Source organism: Phyllostomus hastatus, unplaced genomic scaffold (assembly GCF_019186645.2).
Source record: "Phyllostomus hastatus isolate PE091 unplaced genomic scaffold, TTU_PhHast_1.1 phas_scaffold_60, whole genome shotgun sequence".
NCBI classification, from domain to species: domain Eukaryota; kingdom Metazoa; phylum Chordata; class Mammalia; order Chiroptera; family Phyllostomidae; genus Phyllostomus; species Phyllostomus hastatus.
The window spans coordinates 2677001-2696994 of record NW_025334038.1 but is presented as its reverse complement, the minus strand read 5'-3'; the positions used below and the strand labels follow the sequence as shown (position 1 = coordinate 2696994).

The window sequence follows — 19994 nt, the reverse complement described above, 5'->3', positions numbered from 1 at the left end:
TATCGCCGGGACAGTCTCCGGTGTAAGCGGCTCTGGGACCCAGGACGGGGGTGGCCCCTTTGGCCACCGCGGAGCTGCTGAGGCAGCCTGAACTCCGGGCGGTGTCCAGCTGCAAGTTCGCCTGAGCTGGGGTCTCAGGAGAGTTCCGGCCTAAAGGGTTAATGAGGAAGCGGGCGGTGCTTGCGTCTGGGGTGGACCCTTACCGCTAGCAGGGTATGAACTACACTGGCGCTGAGGGAGCCAGCGTTTGTCAAGGATGAGAAGGTGTGCGGCCTAGAGGTTGGGGTGAGGAGACCCAGGATGTGGGGGTGTGGAAAGGGAGACAGGTTCACCCCGGGGCTGAGTGAAGAGGAGAACTGTTTTGCTCTTGTACCCGCCTGAGGAGGGGCAGGGAATCTGAGGGACTCGGTGAAGAAGGGGGCTGGTGAATAAGCTTGGGGGAGATGTTAGTGGATGGAGGAGAATGGAGTTGAAGGGGAGGCTGTGCTTAGGTGCGAGGAATCTTCAGCGACGCTTGGGATGGGAAGTGAGGGGAAAGGAGAGACTTCTTTCAGAAAGTGATTATTAAGCACCTTCTTCAGTGTAGTCAGCTGCGTTTTGCTCAATACCAGAGACTTTGGGAATCTAAAGCTATGAACCCTCTAAAAAATGCACATACAGATCCACACATGATTTTACACTCAGTTTCAGGAACTCCACAGAGCAGTCCCCAGTCTTTATAAGTGCCCCACGTTAAGACACTTAGCTGAGGGAAATACAAAGATATGTGGGGTTTGTAAAGTGCCATTACAAAGCAATAACTTGTTAATGTCAAATGAGTAGTAGAGGGCAGTAATTGCTAAAGAATGTTAAAGTGTTGGGATCAGTGTGAATTTTATGAAGAAGGAGGAACTTAAAATAACTTAAGGGAAGGCAAGTCTGATAAAGGGTGTGACATGAGCCAGGACCTCAGATCCTCCCACATAGCTTCTAGGAAAGACCAAGTGGAGATGGAGGAGCTCTGTGGTGTCTCCACCTCCTCATTGCCCCAGAGAGGGGCCAAGGAAGGTGGCCCCTAAGTGCTAGTGTCCTGTAACGTGTCTCCAGATGTTAAAGCATTTCACAGTCACCTCTGAGAAACTGATTGCAGAAATCTGACAAGGAGGAGGACTGTTTAGCCCTGACCAGTGTTGCTCAGTTGGAACGTTGTACTCAATAAAAGGCTGCAGGTTCAATTACCAGCCAGAGCACACACCTAGGCTACAGGTTCAATTCCTGGTCTAGGTGTGAAGAGAGGGCAGCCAGTGGTTGCTTCTCTCTTGCATTGATGTATCTCTCTCCTTTCTCTTGCCCTTCCTCTCTCTCTAAAACCAATGAAAAAAATGTCCTTGGGTGAGGATACAAAAAAGGAGGAGGAAGAGGGGGAGGAGGAGGGGGGCAGGGGGAGGAGGAGAAGGAAAGAAGAAACCTGCTTAATGGTTTACTTCAACATTCTCTAAACTCACTGACTGCAAGAGTCTTTATTCCTTCACGTACCTCATACCTCTGCTAATAATAGCTCAAGAAGCATGTGAGGACACAAAAGAAAAATAGGACCATGAAAGGGTTTTCAGCACTGGCACAATGTTGGGTTGTGATGTGTGATGCAAGGAGATTAATGGGATAGCCATGTGTGGGATTAGAGTGGCCACCAGAAAGATGACAGGCAGGGAGGGCCTGAACCACAGTAAACCACCCAGTGACGAGAAGTACATTTGTTAATGATTGAGAAAAAATAAATGTGAATGGTTTCTCATGGATGATTATACCACTACTGTTTTCCTCCCAGGAACTGTGACCTTTGGCTCTGAAAAGAAGACTCCATTTTTCATGATAAAATGGCAGCAGTCAAAACCCCCAGCAGAGAACCAAAGAATTCGGAGGAACTATTTAATAATGTATCACCCCTCCTTTTGAAGAGCCTAGTGGAGGAGCCCAAGAATAGAAGAGAAGTGCCTAACCACCTCCTAGAATCAAGTAAGTGGTTAGAAACAGATTTACTTTATAACTCACTTTATAGCTTCCCAGAGGCTCCAAATCCATAAAACATAGTGGAATTTTTGGTGTTGATTTGGTGTTATATTGTTTTATGGGCTCATAATAGGTTTTATTAAGAACAATAGTTCTGTTGGCTTCCAGAACTATGAGAGAATAAAATTCTGTTGTTTTAAGCCAAAAACAACAACAAAAGAACAATGGTTCTATATGCGTCCATCCACTTAACTGACACATTTTTGAGGTGTGAATTAGTCACCAAGTTCTTCTGCTTCTACTTCCTCAAATACCTTTCCTGTCTGTCCCCACTGCATTGTTCCTCATCCTAATCAGGTGACCAGGCTGCTGCAGTGCCTTGCACCCTGGCCACGCTCTCCTCCCCAGACCACTCTTCACCCCCCAGTCAGTTTCCTTTGTAGAATCCTGGCTGGCTTCTGCCCCTATCCTTCTGGAATACTCTGAGAGGTTCCCCTTGCATACAGAATAAAGTTGAAATTCCTTCAATTGGCATTTGGCCCTCTTTACTGTTTATCTGAACCTGCCTACTCAGCATCATCCCCATGCCAAGGGACTCTCATGCCCAGCTCCAGCTCCTGTTACTCCTGCTCCTTCAACACCTCAGGCATTTTATACCTTCTTGCCTTTTTCCATGCACATCACTTAAATGGGAAAGCCTGGCAAATTCTATAGCTATTATATTAAAGCCTGATCATTTCACCTACATTATTTTCACTTACTCCACATGACATCAACATTCTATTTTCATTTCATTGTTGGGGAAGCTGAGACTGGAGAAGTCAAATGAATTCCCCAAAGTGGCACAACTACTGTATTTTGCCATGTATAATTTTTGACCAAATTTTTGAGGAAAAATAAGGATGTGCGTTATACATAGGTAGTACTAATTCCATATCTATATAAATGTTTCAGTTCTTTTATTTATGCTTATGTGTTAAAAGTGTAACTGTAGAAAGCAATAGTGATATCTGTATGCAAAATAACACCCTGGAATGTGGTAATCACTTTTATTTCTAAATATAAATAAACTTAAAAAACTAAAACAAAAGATTTTTTTCCTGAAAGTTTGAGCCAAAAATGTGGGTGCACATTATACACAGGAGCACTTTATAAATAACAAAATATAGTAAGTAGAGAGTTAGTGTTCATCTGTTGCAGCCCCCTGTCCAACTCTGTACCATCACACTAGGTTGTTTCCCCCTCATCTTTCAAAGCCCATTGTAAATGCTGGAAATGTAGCATTTGGTGTGGCTCTTTTGTCGTTGTAGAACTTGCTGAGTGCAAATTAGTATACTTGACTATTTCTGGGCATTAAGAGAAAAATGCTCGCTTACATATATTTTTGTGCCCCTAAAAACAAAAACAAAACCTTCAGCATTAAAAAATTATCAAATAATGTTAATTTAAATACTGTAAAAATTATCAGATGACCTGCAGAGATTATTGGTTCCCCTGAAATACCATCCTAACCCCACTCCAGCCCTTTAGTTTGGCCCAAATGTATATGAGAATTATAGTGGGCTAAGGCATGGGTAAGGGTGCCTGTGGCCCCTAGGACTAGGATAAAGCCAAAGGTGAAAGGTGACCCAAAATGAGATAATACCTACCTTGGAGGGTCAGAGTGAGGATTACAAACACATGCCTGGCCTGAGGCACTGGAGGCACGGATTGTATAGTGGGTTCCCAGTGCCTTCTCCCTACATCTCAGTTTGTGCCTGTATGAAGAGCTGGGAAATGCTTTGTAGATCTTGGCCCTTTTTTGAGCTCAGCTGTTTTTGAGCTCAGCTGTTTTAGAAATCTCATTTTCAAATCTGGAAACAAAAAGACGTTCATATTCAGAACTTTAAGATTACTCTATATCAACTAATAGATTTTATATCATATCAATTTTAAAAAGGTTATATCATATAATAATTCTATTCAGAGGAAGTAAAATAGTAACAGTTAAATATACAGTAATACAATTAAACACTTAGTCTTTAGATTCTTTGAACTGAGCATTCATACATAATAAGTAAGCACGGCATTATGCAGAGCAAAGACAGGTGTGTGTGCTTTATGAGCTTATGTTTTATTACAAAGAATTGTACAAAATATGAAGGGCAATTATTTTAATACATAATAAACAATACATGGATTTGTATTGTGATGATAATATCTCCCAAGTAATGTGTAAAAATAGGAGAGGCACTACTGTTTATTTGGAATAGATCATTAATCTTGTTGACAGCTATATCCTCTGTCTGAAACTTCTGTATGCTTAAAATATCCTAAATTAAAAAGAGCCCATGTTAATAGGATTTTCTTTTATTTAATATTTTCTTTTATATCTCATCTCATTATATACTTCTCTACATTATTTTTATAGAAGTTTATGCAAAACTTCTGAGTAATAAGGTCATACAAGCAAAGCCTGGCATACTGCATTTTGGAGGCTATGAAGTAGAAAAACACCACCAGCAGATTCTGGTAGGTGCTTTGTAAGTGGAATAATTAATCATACACATGAATTTTCTGTTTTTATATTACTCATTTATCTAAAGAGCAGCCAAAGTGTGGGTATAAATTAGGCCAAAAAGGTAGTTCATGGATGAGAAATTTTAAAGTTACATCAGTGTCCTTGGACACGTCACTCTATATGGATGCAGAAACTGAGATTCCAAAAGGTTAAATCGTTGGCTCAAAAACACAGGCTACTGAGTAGAGACAGATTGACTCTCAGGCTGCCTTCCTCCAAGCCGGCATTCCTGATCCATGCCTAGACTAACAGGGAAAGCCACGGCCCTTTCCTAAGAGGCCCCAGTGAGCGTTCCATTTTACTTGCGCAGGTCAGATGCTCATGTCTAAATCAGTTACTGCCTAAAGAGATTCTTGCCAAATCTGGAATGGCAGAGGTCAGCTCCACTGAACAGGCTTTAGAAGGGACAGATGAAGCCTATAGTGACTGCTGTCCACCGCTGAGCCACAGCAAGGTCCAGTCCTTGCTGGGTCCCTTCCCATTGACCTGGATGTTCAGACTGGAGTGGGTTATGGGTGACTACAGCATTCTTAACTCCCATGCCAAAAGAGACTTGAACATATAAATCAGCTCTACAAACCTCAGTGACATCAGCACAATCCCCTAAGGTCACACGGAGCACGACATCAGAATTAGTCCTACTGGGCCTTAGAACTGAGCCAAACTCTGAGCATGTGTTGGAGTGGGCAGAGGTGGGCTTACTTTATATGTACCCTTTGTGACTCTGGCTTTGTATGTGATTCCACCTTCTGGCCCTGTCCCAGCCACCATAAGTCTCTACTTTTAAATGTAGTGCATTTTTAAAAGTCATGTCTTAAAGTGGATCGTATTAAGATAGAATTCCAACTGTTGTGTTAGACTGCTCAGAATGAGAATCACTGAGAAACTGACAAGTAGTAAAGCTTCTCAGGGAGTGAGGTTACATTTTATCTAGCAGTCCCCATTGAACTAAGGATGCAGTGTTCATGAGTCCTTACACATTGAAGTGGATAGATTAGGAGAGGAACCTCTTAGGTGCCAAGTAGTTCCTCTCAGGAATAGGGTTAGGATTTGGGACTGTGACTGCAAACTTCACCCATCAACCTACAGGGACACATTTCTTAGAATCTGACATCAAAGACCCAGGTTAATAATACATTCTGGAACTTAATTTTCCTGGTTATTAAGTTTGTTATCTAAATTATGATAGGATAGATCTGAAATAATCATCATTCATAAATATTCATTATTTCTAATGAATAAACAATTTACCACCCATTCCTAGCCCCCTCACTCTCCTCATCTCCTCTCCACACCCTAGGCAACTACAGTCTGTTTCCTGTACCTGTTGGTATAGGTGTGCATATTCTGGACATTTCATATAAATGGAATTGTGGGACATATGGTCTTTTGTGACTAGCTTTTTTCATTTAGCATGTTTTCTAGGCTTATTCAGCTTGTAGAACTTATCAATACCTCGTTCTTTTTGGGGGTGAATAATATTCTATTGTGTGGATGTACCGCATTTTGTTTATGCATTCATCCATCCATTGATGGACATTTGGGTGTGTACTTTGGGACTATTAAGAATAATAATTGTTATGAATATTCATGTACATGTGTTTATATAGATAGAATTTCTATTCTCTAGATATATATCAAGGAGTGGAATATTAGTTTTCTGTGGCTGCCATAAAAAATTACCACAACTTTAGGGACTTAAAAAAATATTATTATGGATACCAGAGTCCAAAGTCAAGGAGTCAGTAGGGCTCCCTGCAAAACTCTTGAGAAGAATCTTTCCTTGCTTCTTCCAGCTTATGGTGGCTCTAGGTGTTCTTCGTCTTGTGGCTACATAACTCAGATCTCTACTTCTGTTTTCACATCCCTTTCTCCTCTGATTTACTGTATCTTCTCTTCTTCTGTAACTTAGAAGGACTCCTTTTATTGGATTTAGGGCACTTCTGGGTAATCCAGGATGATCTCATCTCAGGGTCCCTAATTTAATAACATCTGCAATGACCCTTTCTTAAATAAGATCACATTCACAGCTTCCAGGTATTAGGGTGTGGAGACATTTTTTGAGGCTACCATTCAACTCCCTATTATATTATTTGCATTTCCTTAATGATTAATGATGTCCAGCGTTTTTTCATTAGGTTATTGGTCATGATGTAAAAAAGCCATTTGGGACAGTCTGAAAGCAGGAAGTCATGGAGAGAGGCTCAGGGTAAGCAAGCATGCAGCATATTTGGAGACCAGGATGCAGTCTAGTTTACCTGGGTTTTCGAAGGGAGGTAAAAGCTTCATTCTGCTGAAGAACAGAGGCCATTTCTGTCTTTTGTATAGCACAATGCCTAAAACACAGGAGGCACTCAATAAACACTTATGAAGATGTCGAACTCACTTTATTGTGTCAACTAACGGTCGTTGGTGCCAATTCAGTGCCAACAGGCATAATACCCAAGTTGGAGTATTATGTAAAACAAAACTTTATTCAGTGCAAATGGTGCAGTTGTGATACAGCATGGTTGGGGAGCAGCTCGACAGTGTTACAGCTCAATTATGAAACAGTACAGCTGTGAAAAAGCATGGCTATGAGGCGGACCTGAGCAAGATGGCCCTCAGGTAGGGCAGCTCTGCTCTGTCCTGTTCTGTTCCACACCAGCCTGCTCTGTACCAATCTGGTCTGGTCTGCTGTGCTCTGCTCCACCTGCTCTGCTCCATTCTGCTCTGATTCAGTGAGTCTTCTTCAGTTTTTCCACTCCAGACCAGGAAACACAATCTTCTTTCTTTGTTAGAAAGGGAAAGTTCTCTCTCTGAGCCAGATCAATGCTGACTGGTCATACTTAGGGAAATGAAGACTTTAAATCCTCAGTTTGACTGGCCCAAAGGCATTGTCCTGCTTGGTCAGAATGGAACTGCTCAGAGTGGTTGGTGAAGATGCTGATGGGGGATAGAGCCACACAACTCCAACTGGACAGGTAAAGCCTGAGTCCTATTTGTTGAAATACCATTCCAAGAACTCCTTTATAAGGGCTGGCTCCGATGGTAGGAACACAGTGCAGGCAGACAGTGCAGTGGGGGAGACAGGCAGTTTAGTGCAGGTTTCTCCCTGAAGTATGGTTTGTGATGTTGTCTACCAATGGCTACTAGGCTCTGCTTTTAAGGTTGAGCCCTGTTTGCCACCAGGAGCCCTTTTTGGTAGGTGTGTTCTTTCTCAGGGTCTGCAATGGGAAGTGAGAGACTTGGCACAGATCCAGTAATTCCAAATAAATTCAGGGTAAAATCTAAATAATAATAATGCTTCTATCAGACATTAAAACAAACAGAAAATGGGTAAAAGTACAAACTGATTTCATCTTAATCTCCTTGAAGATTTGGGAGAGCCAGCCTTCTGTTTCCACCAGCAAAGTTAAGGCAAATTACCTTGAGATTCTTGCCAAACAAGGGGAATTATCCAGCTCCACTTTTATCTTGGTTTTGCTACAGGAAACTATGCAAATTGCCCAAGAATGGAAAGATTTTTTAAAAGTATATTTTTATACTTTTATAGGTATAATCAAAATACAAAGTCAATATACAAAAGTATATTGATTATGCTATTACAGTTGTTCCATTTTTTTACCCCCCTGTATTCCCCTCCACCCTGCATCCCCCCTCGCACTCTCATTTCCCTCTGCATTAGTTCATGTCCACAGGTCATACATATAAGTTCTTTGGCTTCTACATTTTCTGTACTATTGTTAACCTCCCCCTGTCTATCTTGTACCTACCATTTGTGCTTCTTATTCCCTGTACCTTTTCTCCTGTTCTCTCCCCTCCCCCTCCTCACTGATAACCCTCCCTGTGATCTTCATTTCTGTGAATCTGTTTCTGTTCTAGTTGTTTGCTTAGTTTGTTTTTGTTTTTGTTTTTTTAGGGTTCAGTTTTTGATAGTTGCAAATTTGTTGTCATTTTACTGTTAATAATTTTGATCATCTTTTTCTTAAATAAGTCTCTTTAACATTTTATATAATAAGGGCTTGGTGGTGAACTCCTTTAACTTGACCTTATCTGGGAAGCACTTTCTCTGCCCTCCCATCCTAAATGATAGCTTTGCTGCATAGAGTAATCTTGGATGTAGGTCCTTGCCTTTCATTACTTCAAATACTTCTTTTCAGCCCCTTCTTGCCTGCAAGGTTGCTTTTGAGAAATCAGCTATTAGTCTTATGGACACTCCTTTGTAGTTAACTCTCTCCTTTCCTCTTACTGCTTTTAAGATTCTCTCCTTATCTTTAAGTCTTGGGTAATGTAATTATCATCTGTCTTGCTGTGTGCTTCCTTGGATCCAACTTCTTTGGGACTCTGAGTTCCCTGGACTTCCTGGAAGTCTATTTCCTTTGCCAGATTAGGGAAGTTCTCCTTCATTATGTTTTCAAATAAGTTTTCAATTTCTTGCTGTTGTTCTTATCCTTCTGGCACCCCTATGATTCGTATGTGGAAATGTTTAAAGTTGTCCTGGAGGTTCCTAAGCCTGCTCTCATTTTTTTGAATTCTTGTTTCTTCATTCTGCTTTGGTTGAATATTTCTTTCTTCCTTCTGCTCCAATTCGTTCATTCAAGTCCCAGTTTCCTTCCCTTCACTGTTGGTTCCCTGTATATTTTTCTTTATTTCACTTTGGGTGGCCTTCACCTTTTCCTCTATTATGCGACCATACTGAATCATTTCTGTGAGCATCCTGATTACCAGTGTTTTGAACTCTGCATCTGATAGGTTGATTATCTCTTCATCACTTAGTTCTTTTTCTAGAGTTTTCATCTGTTTTTTGTTTTGTTTTTTTTTTTTCATTTGGGCCATATTTCTTTGTCTTGGTGCACATCTTATATTTTAAGGGGCAGGACCTTAGGTATTTGCCACTGTGACCCAACCCAGGTTGCTATGTTGTGGCACTGTCTGTGGAGGAGGAGTCAGAGAGGGAACAATGCTGTTTGCTCAGCTCTCAGCCTTCAGTCACTTCCTCCACTACCCACAAGCAAATTGGATCCTCTGGTGCTGATTCCCAGGTGGATGGGCTTCTCTACATTCTAGGACCCCAGGGTTCCCTCCAACAAACTCCTGTGAGGTTGGGAGTTTCTTCTGCTGTGGTAACTACCACAGGTCCTTACAGTCAGATGTTTTGAGGCTTTAGTTTCCTGTGCTGGAAACCTGGGCTGTGGGTCTGTCTCACTCCCTAGTTGTTCCTCCTAGTTTATCTGCATGCAAATGTGGGACCACCAGCCACTGCCTGGCCCACCTGGTCGTCCTCCAACCACCACCTTGCTGTGTGTCCTCTTGGCCCCATCTGCCTGTCCCCCCCCCCCCCCCCCGCCCCCGCCTTACCTACCAGTCTGGATGAATTTTTTTCCTTTAACTCCTTGGTTGTCAGACTTACATACAGTTAGATTTTCTGGCAGTTCTGGTTGTTTTTTTTTTTGTTTTCAAATTTGTTGTTGTCCTTCTTTTGGTTGTGTGAAGAGGCAAAAATGTATCTACCTATGCCTCCATTTTGACCAGGAGTCTCAAGAATGGAATGATTCAACATGAATTTAAAGCCACAATAGGCTCTCTGCTCCTCCTGTTCGATAGACAGCCATGTCTTCCTGTGCAGTGCCAGCTCCAACCCTGAAACATGATGGTGAAGATGAAAATGAACAGATTTGGCCTAATTGGGTGCCTCATCACCAGGGCTGCTCTTTACTCTAAGTAGATGTTGTCACCATCAGTGATCCTTTCATTGACCTCAACTACGTGGTCTACATGTTCTAGTGTGATTCTACTCATGGCATGTTCAAAGAGAAAGTCAAGGCTAAGAACGGGAAGCTTGTCATCAATGGAAAGTCCATCTCCATCTTACAGGAGCAGGATTCTGCCAACATCAAGTGGGTTGATGCTTGTGCTGAATATATTGTGGAGTCCATTGGTGTCTTCACTACCATGGAGAAGCCTGGGGCTCTCTTGAAGGGTAGAGCCAAAAGGGTCATCATCTCTGCCCCTTCTGTGGATGCCCCCATGTTTGTGGTGGGTGTGAACCATGACAGGTATTACAGCTCCATGAAGATTGCCAGCAATGCCTCCTGTACCACCAACTACTTGGCCCCCCTGGCCAATGTCATCCATGATGACTTTGGCATCATGGAGGGACTCATGACCATAGTCCATACTATCACTGCCACCCAGAAGACCATGGATGGTCCCTCTGGCAAGCTGTGGCGTGATGGCTGAGGGACTGCCCAGAACATCATCCCTGCTTCTACTGGAGCTACCAAGACTGTGGCGAGATCATTCCTGAGCTGAATGGGAAGCTCACTGGCATGGTGTTCCGTGTCCTCACCCACCATGTGTCGGTTGTGGATCTGACCTGCTGCCTGGAGAAAGCTGCCAAATACAGTGACATCAAGAAGACAGTGAAGCAGGCATCAGAGGGCTCCTTCAATGGCATCCTGGGCTATACTGAGGACCAGGTGGTCTCCTATGACTTTAACAGTAACAGCCACTCCTTCACCTTCAGTACTAGTGCTGATATTACCCTCAATGACCACTTTGTTAAGCTCATTTCTGGTATGACAATGAATTTGGCTATAGTAACAGGGTGGTGGACCTTGTGGTCTACTTGGCCTCCAAGGAGTAAGAGCCCCCTGAACCACCAGCCCCAGCAACAAGAAAAGAAGCCCTCAATTGCTGGGTAGTCCTTGCCTAAATCAATCCCCCAACACACTGAGAATCTCCTGACCTCCAGTTTCCATCCTAGACCCCCTGAAGAGGGGAGGGGCTTAGGGAGCCCTACCTCATCATACACCATCAGTAGAGTTCATTGTACCCAGCCAAAAAATAAATAAATAAATAAATAAAACCACAATAAATAGTTCATTAACATTTGAGATTGATCTAGATCTAGTTGAAGAAGTGAAAGCATTTTCTCAGATTCATATTGAAATCAATGTTATGATTTACTTTAAAATTTAAAATGCTGATGTCCAGTTTTCTCAAAACCAAGATCTCTTAAATTCTTTTTTCCTTCTGTGTTAAGGTTTTGTCTGGGAAACCATATTTATTAATTAAATAATCAATTTCCCCACGAGAAACTGGTGTTGATGTTGCCAGCCCAGATCAAAGTTGTTAGCCTCTACAGCCTCACCTTACATAAATTCACAATTCCTCAGCCTTCCTCAAATAATAGTGTTAGTCTTCAATTTCCTAGTACAGTCATTAGAGACCTCCCCGCTGCACCCCCCACCCCCCCACCCCATAGCCATGAATTCCAGCAGCCTCTGTTACAGATGGGGAGAGAGAGACCAGAGTTAAGAGGCTCCTTCCCTTGTCTCAGTTCTCGTCTCACCTGCAAGGGAATAATTCAAGCGAGAGACAACCCCATATAGTGGAAATGAGATATCGAGTTTATTTATGAAAACACATACAAGCACAAAGCTGCAAGCACACACCTGGATAGTATAAATGCCCCATGTACAGAGGAAAGAGTTGTTAGTAAGTTAGTGAGTTTGTTCTGTACTTGAGCTGAGACTACAAAAGGGTACTTAGCTAATCTAAGTATGCTGACTGTTGGGGTTCAGGGGTTTTATACCTTAGCTACCGTCTAGATCCCCCCTTTTTCTTCCCCTGGAAATAATGTACAGCTACAAAGCCTTTCTTTTTCATTCAGTAAAGGCTTTTTGTCTTAGTGAAATTATTACAGAAGCTCCCTTTCCCAGCATGGAATCTCAAGGACTACACCACTCCCACTCTTCCTGAATGATTCCTGTTTGTGATGGTCAGGACACCTGGCAATTTTAGTGAGATTGTTACAGAAGCTTACAGAAGCCCCTTTTCTCAGCACAGTCTCAAGGACTCTCCCTTCCTCCTGTGCTGTTTTGCTTGTAATGCTCAGGACACCTGGCAATCTAGCAGTCCTGGCGAGCTCAGGACTGCTGAGTTAGTTGGTGAGACATGTCTTCCGTTTGCTTCTAGCTGCCTGTATTAAGTTATTTGTGAGATACAATGGTGAGGGCCCTGCCTTTAATTCTCCTCTGGCCACTCATTTCTGGCTGCTACCTAACACTTCTCCTTGGTGTGCAAGGGTGGAGAGCGGTGAAGCCCCAGTGTGAACACAGTGCATCTTTTGGAGCATCAGTTTTGCTCTTTTGTTTTAGAGAAATGCATTATAGAGCAAAATTTTAGAGTAAAATGCATGATCAACATGATCGACATGCATTTTAAGATAAAAGCACTTTAAAAAACTTATAAGGCTGCTTGATTTTTTTTCCTAGATCCCTGGGGTTAAGTATTAGCCTTTCCTAAAAAGCTGTGCCACTGGAGTAGGGGAGGTATTAAAGACCCTGACTTCAAGTCTGAAATTTTGTGTTTGGGAAAATACTATGATAAGTCCCCTACTCACTCCAAGCCAACATTTCACTGGTGAGTGGGTTTTGCTCTTCCCTGTGGGGCTGGGGGAAAGAAGAGTGGGACCCCCTGAAGGGACGCAGAAGGGCACCTGTGGAGAGCAGAGATTAGAGGGGGGGTGAAGAGAGCTGTGGGCAGAACTTGGGAAATCCCTGTGAATCTTGACTGAAAGCTGTTAAACCCTTTGGTTTAATGGTTTTTTGTTTGTTTGTTGTGGGATCAGTTCTGAAAAACAAGCAGGGGCTGAATTTGATGTGGTGCCCTATGGAGGCAACATCAAGGTCAGGAGGACCCACAGGGCCAGGAGAAGGTCAGCCCCCAGTGGACTAGAGATCTTAAAGGATTTGAGGACATCTACTGACCCCAAAATTGGAAGACAAGGTAGGATTTTAAGCAATACTGAAGGGTAACACTAAGTTGCTCATGTTTTCTTGTTTTCAAATGAACTTTTTATTATTAATTTAAATACCTCTAAACACTTCTTTGCCTTTTTAAGGCTTTTTCCCCCTTGTAATTATTATTATTTTTTCCAGTTTTAATTACAAATAGAAAGGCAGAAATGCCATTTTAGTCCTGAAAGGGTATTATTTTTAACAATTTAAAACATGAAACTGACCTGCTGTTAAAGAGCAAAAGAAAAAGTAAGAAACACTGAAAAGTAAGGCACTGAGATATGGTGAGCTATGAGACAATGGATTGTAGCAGAAGGAACTCTAGACCAGAGCTGGAGACAGGGTTCTAGACCTGACTTTGCCACTTAACCCTGTGTGCTGTGTGTGGTATGAAACTGCAGTGTCTTCATGTAATAAGAGGATTGTACTCAATATCCTCTTAGTCCTTCTGGGGCTCAGACAACACAATTTTCAATAGGACTAGGGGCATGGATTATTATAACATGCAGTGAGTATTTGCAACCAAAAATTGGGAATTGCAAAATTAATAAAATACCCCATGTTCCCAGTATATTTTGGAAGTCAGTCTCTTGGATGTTGACTTTGTTTTCTAAAATGTAGAGAGCAAGTCATTCAGTTTTTGCTTTAATTTGTTAGGTTTTGTTACTGTTTGAAGTTTATTTTTAAAACTCATTGGCAAACATGTCCCCTGGAATGGTCTTAGGCAACACGTGGTTTAAATGTCCTTGTAAGAAAGATTCGCCCCCTACCACCATCACTAGGTTCTTTTGACTGCCTTCTTAGACTCCCCACAGTCTACTATGTGGAACAGTGATGGGCCCAACCCTTCAGTGTTAGCAAGTCTTCATTTCACTTCAAATGTCAAGTAAAAAGCTGAAAATCTTCTTCCTCATTTAAATCTAAATTTTTGTTTGAGTCTGTTATTTTTTTCTTTATTGATCCAAATACATAATTCCAGATGAAGGATCTTTTAAAGATAAATATGGAAACTCTAGCCACATAATATGTCCTTCATTATCATGAATGCAATCTATATTGTTTTATTCTTTAAGGAAGTCATTCAATATTTTCATATTACTAATTGTTTCTCACTTGACAGTACAGACATCATCTCCTGAATTCCAGGGTGCAGCTTTCACACACAATGAGTAGTGGGCATGGTGGATTTGCTCTGCTACATTCAGTTTGGAGGAGGCATCAGGTTCTTTGTTTTCAAAATTAAAATCTGGCTCAGCCCCTCACCCACAGGTGTTCGCTGGGCGTCTAGTCTCTGGAGTTCCAGCTCCTGCTTCCCTTGGGAGCATTCCAGAATACTGGGACACCTGAGCCAGCCCAGTGGCTTTGAGGACCTGCTTCCGGTCTTCAGCCTGTGATGCTACTGGTTGCAAACTGACTAAGCCAATGAATTTGTTTCTCACTGATCATCTAACCCTGATGGGAGGCGGGAACCACAGGTCCCCTCCCAAGAGCCCTTTCACTGTGTAGTCTACTACAATGAAAACAACTCCAAGAAGAAATTCTGCTGTACATATAAGCCCTGATTAACAAGCAGGCAAAAAAGTCATTAGGCTTAGAATCTCCAAGAAGTCTGAGCCATCGCTTCTTGCAGGGAAGCTTTGCAGGCAGCAGTGCTGTTGGTAGAATTGGCTTCCAGCTGGCTGACAGAATTTTAGAAAATTCTGTGAAGTGTCAAACACACAACCTAAGGGGATCCTGGGCCTTTGAATGTCATTCCAAAGGAGAATGGGCTCTGGGCTCACCTGAATCTCATAGCCCTTTTGTTCAAGAGCAGAAATGCCTATTTCTATACATGTATCCCAAGCATCCCCTAGGCTAATACAGCAGATCTCTCAAGTTTCAGTTCAAGTGAGCATACCTGTAGCACTCTCAGTGGCCACCTCTGGAGTGTGGACTCTGGTGCAAGATCTTTCAGGGCACACTGAGCCCTCCTGAAGTGCAGGTTGCTGATCTCTCCTAAGCTGAACCACCTCTGAGGTGCACATTAAAACCAGTTCATATGCCCTTGTTTATTGCACTGTCCTTACTAAATTAAAGCATGTGACAATGTAATCACCTCTATAACTACATCTGCTCCCAGTTCTTCCTGGACTCTAGCTCAAGGTCTTCACAGTTCTTCCTCCATGACAAGTATGGGGACAAAACTCTTCTGAAGACTCGCAGGACCCAGGGTTGAGTGGCTACCTCTCCATCTCTAGGCAGGTGCCACCACCCCAGGCACAGGCTCCAGGCATCCTGGGCCCCAGAATATCTATCCTCTCAGCCTCTTCTGGAAGGATCCATCCCAGGGGTAGTACTCCAGGAGCTCACAACTTCACCAAGATTATACCCCTATGCAGGTCTCCTTGGAGTTCAAGAAATAGCTTTGAAACCATTTTTTAAGGCTTTTAATATATAAGGTCTGTCCAGAAAGTATCCAGTCATGTAATATGAAAAATAGAGACATTTATTGAAGAAAATCCAAGATACAAGAAACATTGTACATAGGACAATGACACCTCAGTCTCCTTCAAAGTAGGCATCTTGGGACCTCACACAGTTCTCCCAATCGCCATCAACTGCCCCGTCGTGTTTTCTTGGATCTCTTTGATGGTCTGAAATTTCTTTCCTTTCATAGGTGATTTTAGTTTTGGGAAACTCAGAAGTCACAGGGTGCCAAATCTGGACTGTGGGGGGCTGAGTTACCTGGGCAATTTGATGTTTTACCAAAAAAGCTTTGCACAAGACATGATGCACAAGTGGCCACGTTGTCATGATGAAGTTGCCAATCTCTAGCTGTTCATAGCTTTGGCCTTGTAAATCATCCAAATAGTTTTCATGAAGGAATGTTCAAGCTTAATACAAAATTTGATGGCCACACAGTACACATGCTCATTCAATGGCATCTACCACCCCAACCAACTAGTACAGTGAAGTCGTCATTGTTCACACGTGCATTCCAGTCCACTCTCCTTGGCTGCCAAGTTACATCAGTGTTACACAAACCATTGTCGTTATATTAGCAATGGTTGGACTTTTTCCAGACAGACTATTTTATATGTATATGTGTATATGTAGATAGATAGAGATAGATAGAGGTAGAGATAGAGATAGATAGAGATAGAGATAGATAGAGACAGAGACAGAGATAGAGATAGGAGATAGAGATGGGGGGGGAGAGAGAGAGAGAGAGAGAGAGAGAGAGATGCCAAAACATGGTCACATAAATTGTGGTACTTTGAGAATGTTCACAGGTGAAAAATGAGAACTTTTAACAAATGCAAACACCAATGTAACCTCACCAGGAAATGTCTGTAACCAAATTAAGGGCTTTAATAAATGTGAGGACTTGGGCAATGGGCTCAGTGATAGGCCCAGCCTGTGACCTAGACTTTGGAAACCAAAGGCCTCTTAACTATCCCTTGGTGTAGGTGAAGCTCTGCTGCCCAGAAACTAAAGTTCTTGCTCCCCTCTCAAGCAGAGGAAGGAAAAACACCTCTACTCAGCGACCCAATTAATTTATCCAGCAGGTTGTCCTTTTTCACAGTGTTGGCCTCTTATCACCATCAGAGAACTCCCAACCTTGAGTTCCTTTAAATTCACCCCAGGGGTGGATTGGAGCCTATCCTGGCCACACTCTTTTTTTCTGAGTTTTTAACTGCCTATGTGTCTCGGGGTCCCCAGGACCAGTGGTATGTAATTAGAGAAACTGTGCGAGTTGGAGGGTGGCTGGCTTTTTAGCTCAGTTGAATCACAGTGTTAAATTGAGTTCAACAAGAAGATACATACCTCCGGGGGAGGAGGAGGATACCTGCCTGGGAGACCCTGGGAGGTGGGGTGCAGCCTCTAGTGAAGTCCTTAAGCTGAACAGAAGGCACATGGGGATATTTTATTATTCATTGAATGGTGTTTGTTGTGTTTATTTTATTGTTCTTTAAATGGCATGTGATGGATTTAGAATACATTTTAAAATTTAAAAATACATTGTATCCTCTCAAATCCCTTTAGGAACAAGGTACAGGATAAATAATTGAGGAAATGAATGTGCAAATAGATGAAATAGTGTGTTTATTCTGAATGCTTCTTTTTCTCTTCCAGCATCTGGTCAACGTTTCCAACAAAGACGTACATGTTCATATTTTACCCCCACAGACCAAATACTTTCAGATCAACTATGTGAAAAAGGTAAGTGCTATTGGACAGCCTGTTCTCCCATGGTGTTCTTTGTGGGATTGTGGTTTTCTATGTCATAGGTCAGGTGTGTGGAGTGTTGTTACCAGAGTTCTGCTCTCTGAGTGCTCTGGGACCTGTCCCAAGAAGATATTCCTTTTCTTCTAGGAACACCACCTTGTTCCTGGCTTGTCCCTCACGGTCACCGTTACATTTTCTCCAGATGAGTGGCGATATTATTATGACAGCATCCGTGTTCACTGTAAGGTAAGTTTCTTTAAATCAGGTGTTTGAGGGTGGAGTTGGTGTCAAAACTAATATCCTCAAGGGAAGGAGAGAGATGGAATGACAAGTATGAAGTTTCCCAGCCCAATGCCTGGTGTTCCTTGCTCAGCCTGTCCGAGTGGCATGAGGATCCTTGTCCAGCGGGTCCCAGGTGGGAACTCATTAGGCTGCTGAGATCTGGTAAAGCCACGAGACACAGTTTGCTGCAGGTTTCCCATCTGCCCTGGCCTAAAAACCTCATTTATCATGGGATACTGGGAATTGATGAAGGCTTTTTCAAATAACTTAGCCACACTCCTTTAATAGCTAGATTAAAAAATTACTGAGAACCCCAATTGGTGTTTATAAACACTGAGGACTGGATCATATCTTATGTGGAATATCCTCAGAGGCAGCCCTTGGAGTCTGCAGAGCTGTAGGAGCCTGTGTGGCCAGACCCCAAATGGCTGACTGTGCTGTATGACTTCTTAGGAGCCTCTTCTAGGTCACCTAATTCATCCTTTGGCTTCTGCCAGAGTCAGCTGCTGAGCTGTCAGTTCTTCTCCAAAAATGGTCACTTCCACACTTCCCTCTGCTCTGTATTCCAGCCCCAACTCTTGTAAGTTGAGAAGGCTTAACATTAACTAAATTTAATTTTTCAAAACTAAAATGGAAGAATATGCATTAGTAACAAATGAGTTTCCATTTGTTTAAAAGGAAAAACCCTAAAACTAAAACTAGAATATTGCTTTCAGGAAGAATATTCTGTACAATGCAAATCCCTAGACCAGGCATTGTGTAGAGTGTCCAGAATGTTTCCTGCTCTTATTAATAGTAATGCTAAAAATACCTTGTATTTATGCAGTACTTTCAACTTTTTAAAAATATATATTTTATTGACTATGCTATTACAGTTGTCCCATTTTCCCGCTTTATTCCCCTCAGCCCTGCACCCCCATACAACCCTCATTTCCACCCCCTTAGTTCATGTCCATGGGTCATACATATAAGTTCTTAGGCTTCTACATTTTCTATACTATTCTTAACTCCCCCCTGTCTATTTTATACCATTTATGCTTCTACCTACCATTATGCTTCTTATTCCCTGCACCTTTTCTCCTATTTCCCCCCTCTACCTCCCTGCTGATAACCCTCCATGTGATCTCCATTTCTGTGATTCTGTTCCTGTTGCAGTTGTTTGCTTAGTTTGTTTGTTTTTGTTTTTTAGGTTTGGTTATTGATAGTTGTGAGTTTGTTGTCATTTTAGTGTTCATATTTTTTATCATCCTCATTTTCTTAGATAAGTCCCTTTAACATTTCATATAATAAGGACTTGGTGATGATGAACTCCTTTAACTTGACCTTATCTGGGAAGCACTTTGTCTGCCCTCCCATTCTAAATGATAGCTTTGCTGGATAGAGTAATCTTGGATGTAGGTCCTTGCCTTTCATGACTTGGAATACTTCTTTTCCAGCCCCTTCTTGCCTGGAAGGTTGCTTTTGAGAAATCAGCTGATAGTCTTATGGACACTCCTTTGTAGGTAACTTTCTCCTTTCCTCTTGCTGCTTCTAAGATTCTCTCCTTATCTTTAAATCTTGGGTAATTTAATTATGATGTGCCTTGGTGTGTGCTTCCTTAGGTCCAACTTCTTTGGGACTCTCTGAGTTCCCTGGACTTTCTGGAAGTCTATTTCCTTTGCCAGATTAGGGAAGTTCTCCTTCATTATGTTTTCAAATAAGTTTTCAATTTCTTGCTGTTGTTCTTCTCCTTCTGGCACCCCTATGATTCGGATGTTGGAATGTTTGAAGATAATCTGGAGGTTCCTAAGCCTGCTCTCATTTTTTTGAATTCTTGTTTCTGCATTCTTTTCTGGTTGAATGTTTCTTTCTTCCTTCTGGTCTAACCCATTGATTTGAGTCCTGGTTTCCTTCCTGTAACTGTTGGTTCCCTGTACATATTTCTTCATTTCACTTTTCATAGCCTTCACTTTTTCCTCTATTTTTGTGACCATACTCAACCATTTCTGTGAGCATCCTGATTACCAGTGTTTTGAACTCTGCATTTGACAGGTTGGCTATCTCTTCATTGCTTAGTTGTATTTTTTTCTGGAGCTTTGATGTGTTCTTTCATTTGGACCATTTTTTTGTTTGTTTGTTTTAGCACACCTGTTATGCAGTAAGGGGCAGAGCCTTAGACATTCACCAAG

The 19994-nt window shown here is 42.1% G+C and overlaps 1 protein-coding gene and 1 pseudogene across 1 annotated transcript in view; both read left to right on the top strand.

The window, feature by feature from the left end:
* CFAP221 (cilia and flagella associated protein 221) overlaps positions 1-19994 on the top strand; it is a 121534-nt gene continuing 101540 nt past the window's right edge. Inside the window, exons 1-5 of the mRNA XM_045826102.1 lie at positions 1-264; positions 1808-1995; positions 4400-4500; positions 17452-17538; positions 17692-17790. Of these exons, the coding sequence (XP_045682058.1) occupies positions 1857-1995; positions 4400-4500; positions 17452-17538; positions 17692-17790 (426 nt within the window). The 5' untranslated portion in view covers positions 1-264; positions 1808-1856. The remainder of the gene's footprint in view (positions 265-1807; positions 1996-4399; positions 4501-17451; positions 17539-17691; positions 17791-19994) is intronic.
* LOC123810403 lies at positions 10182-11177 on the top strand (annotated as a pseudogene).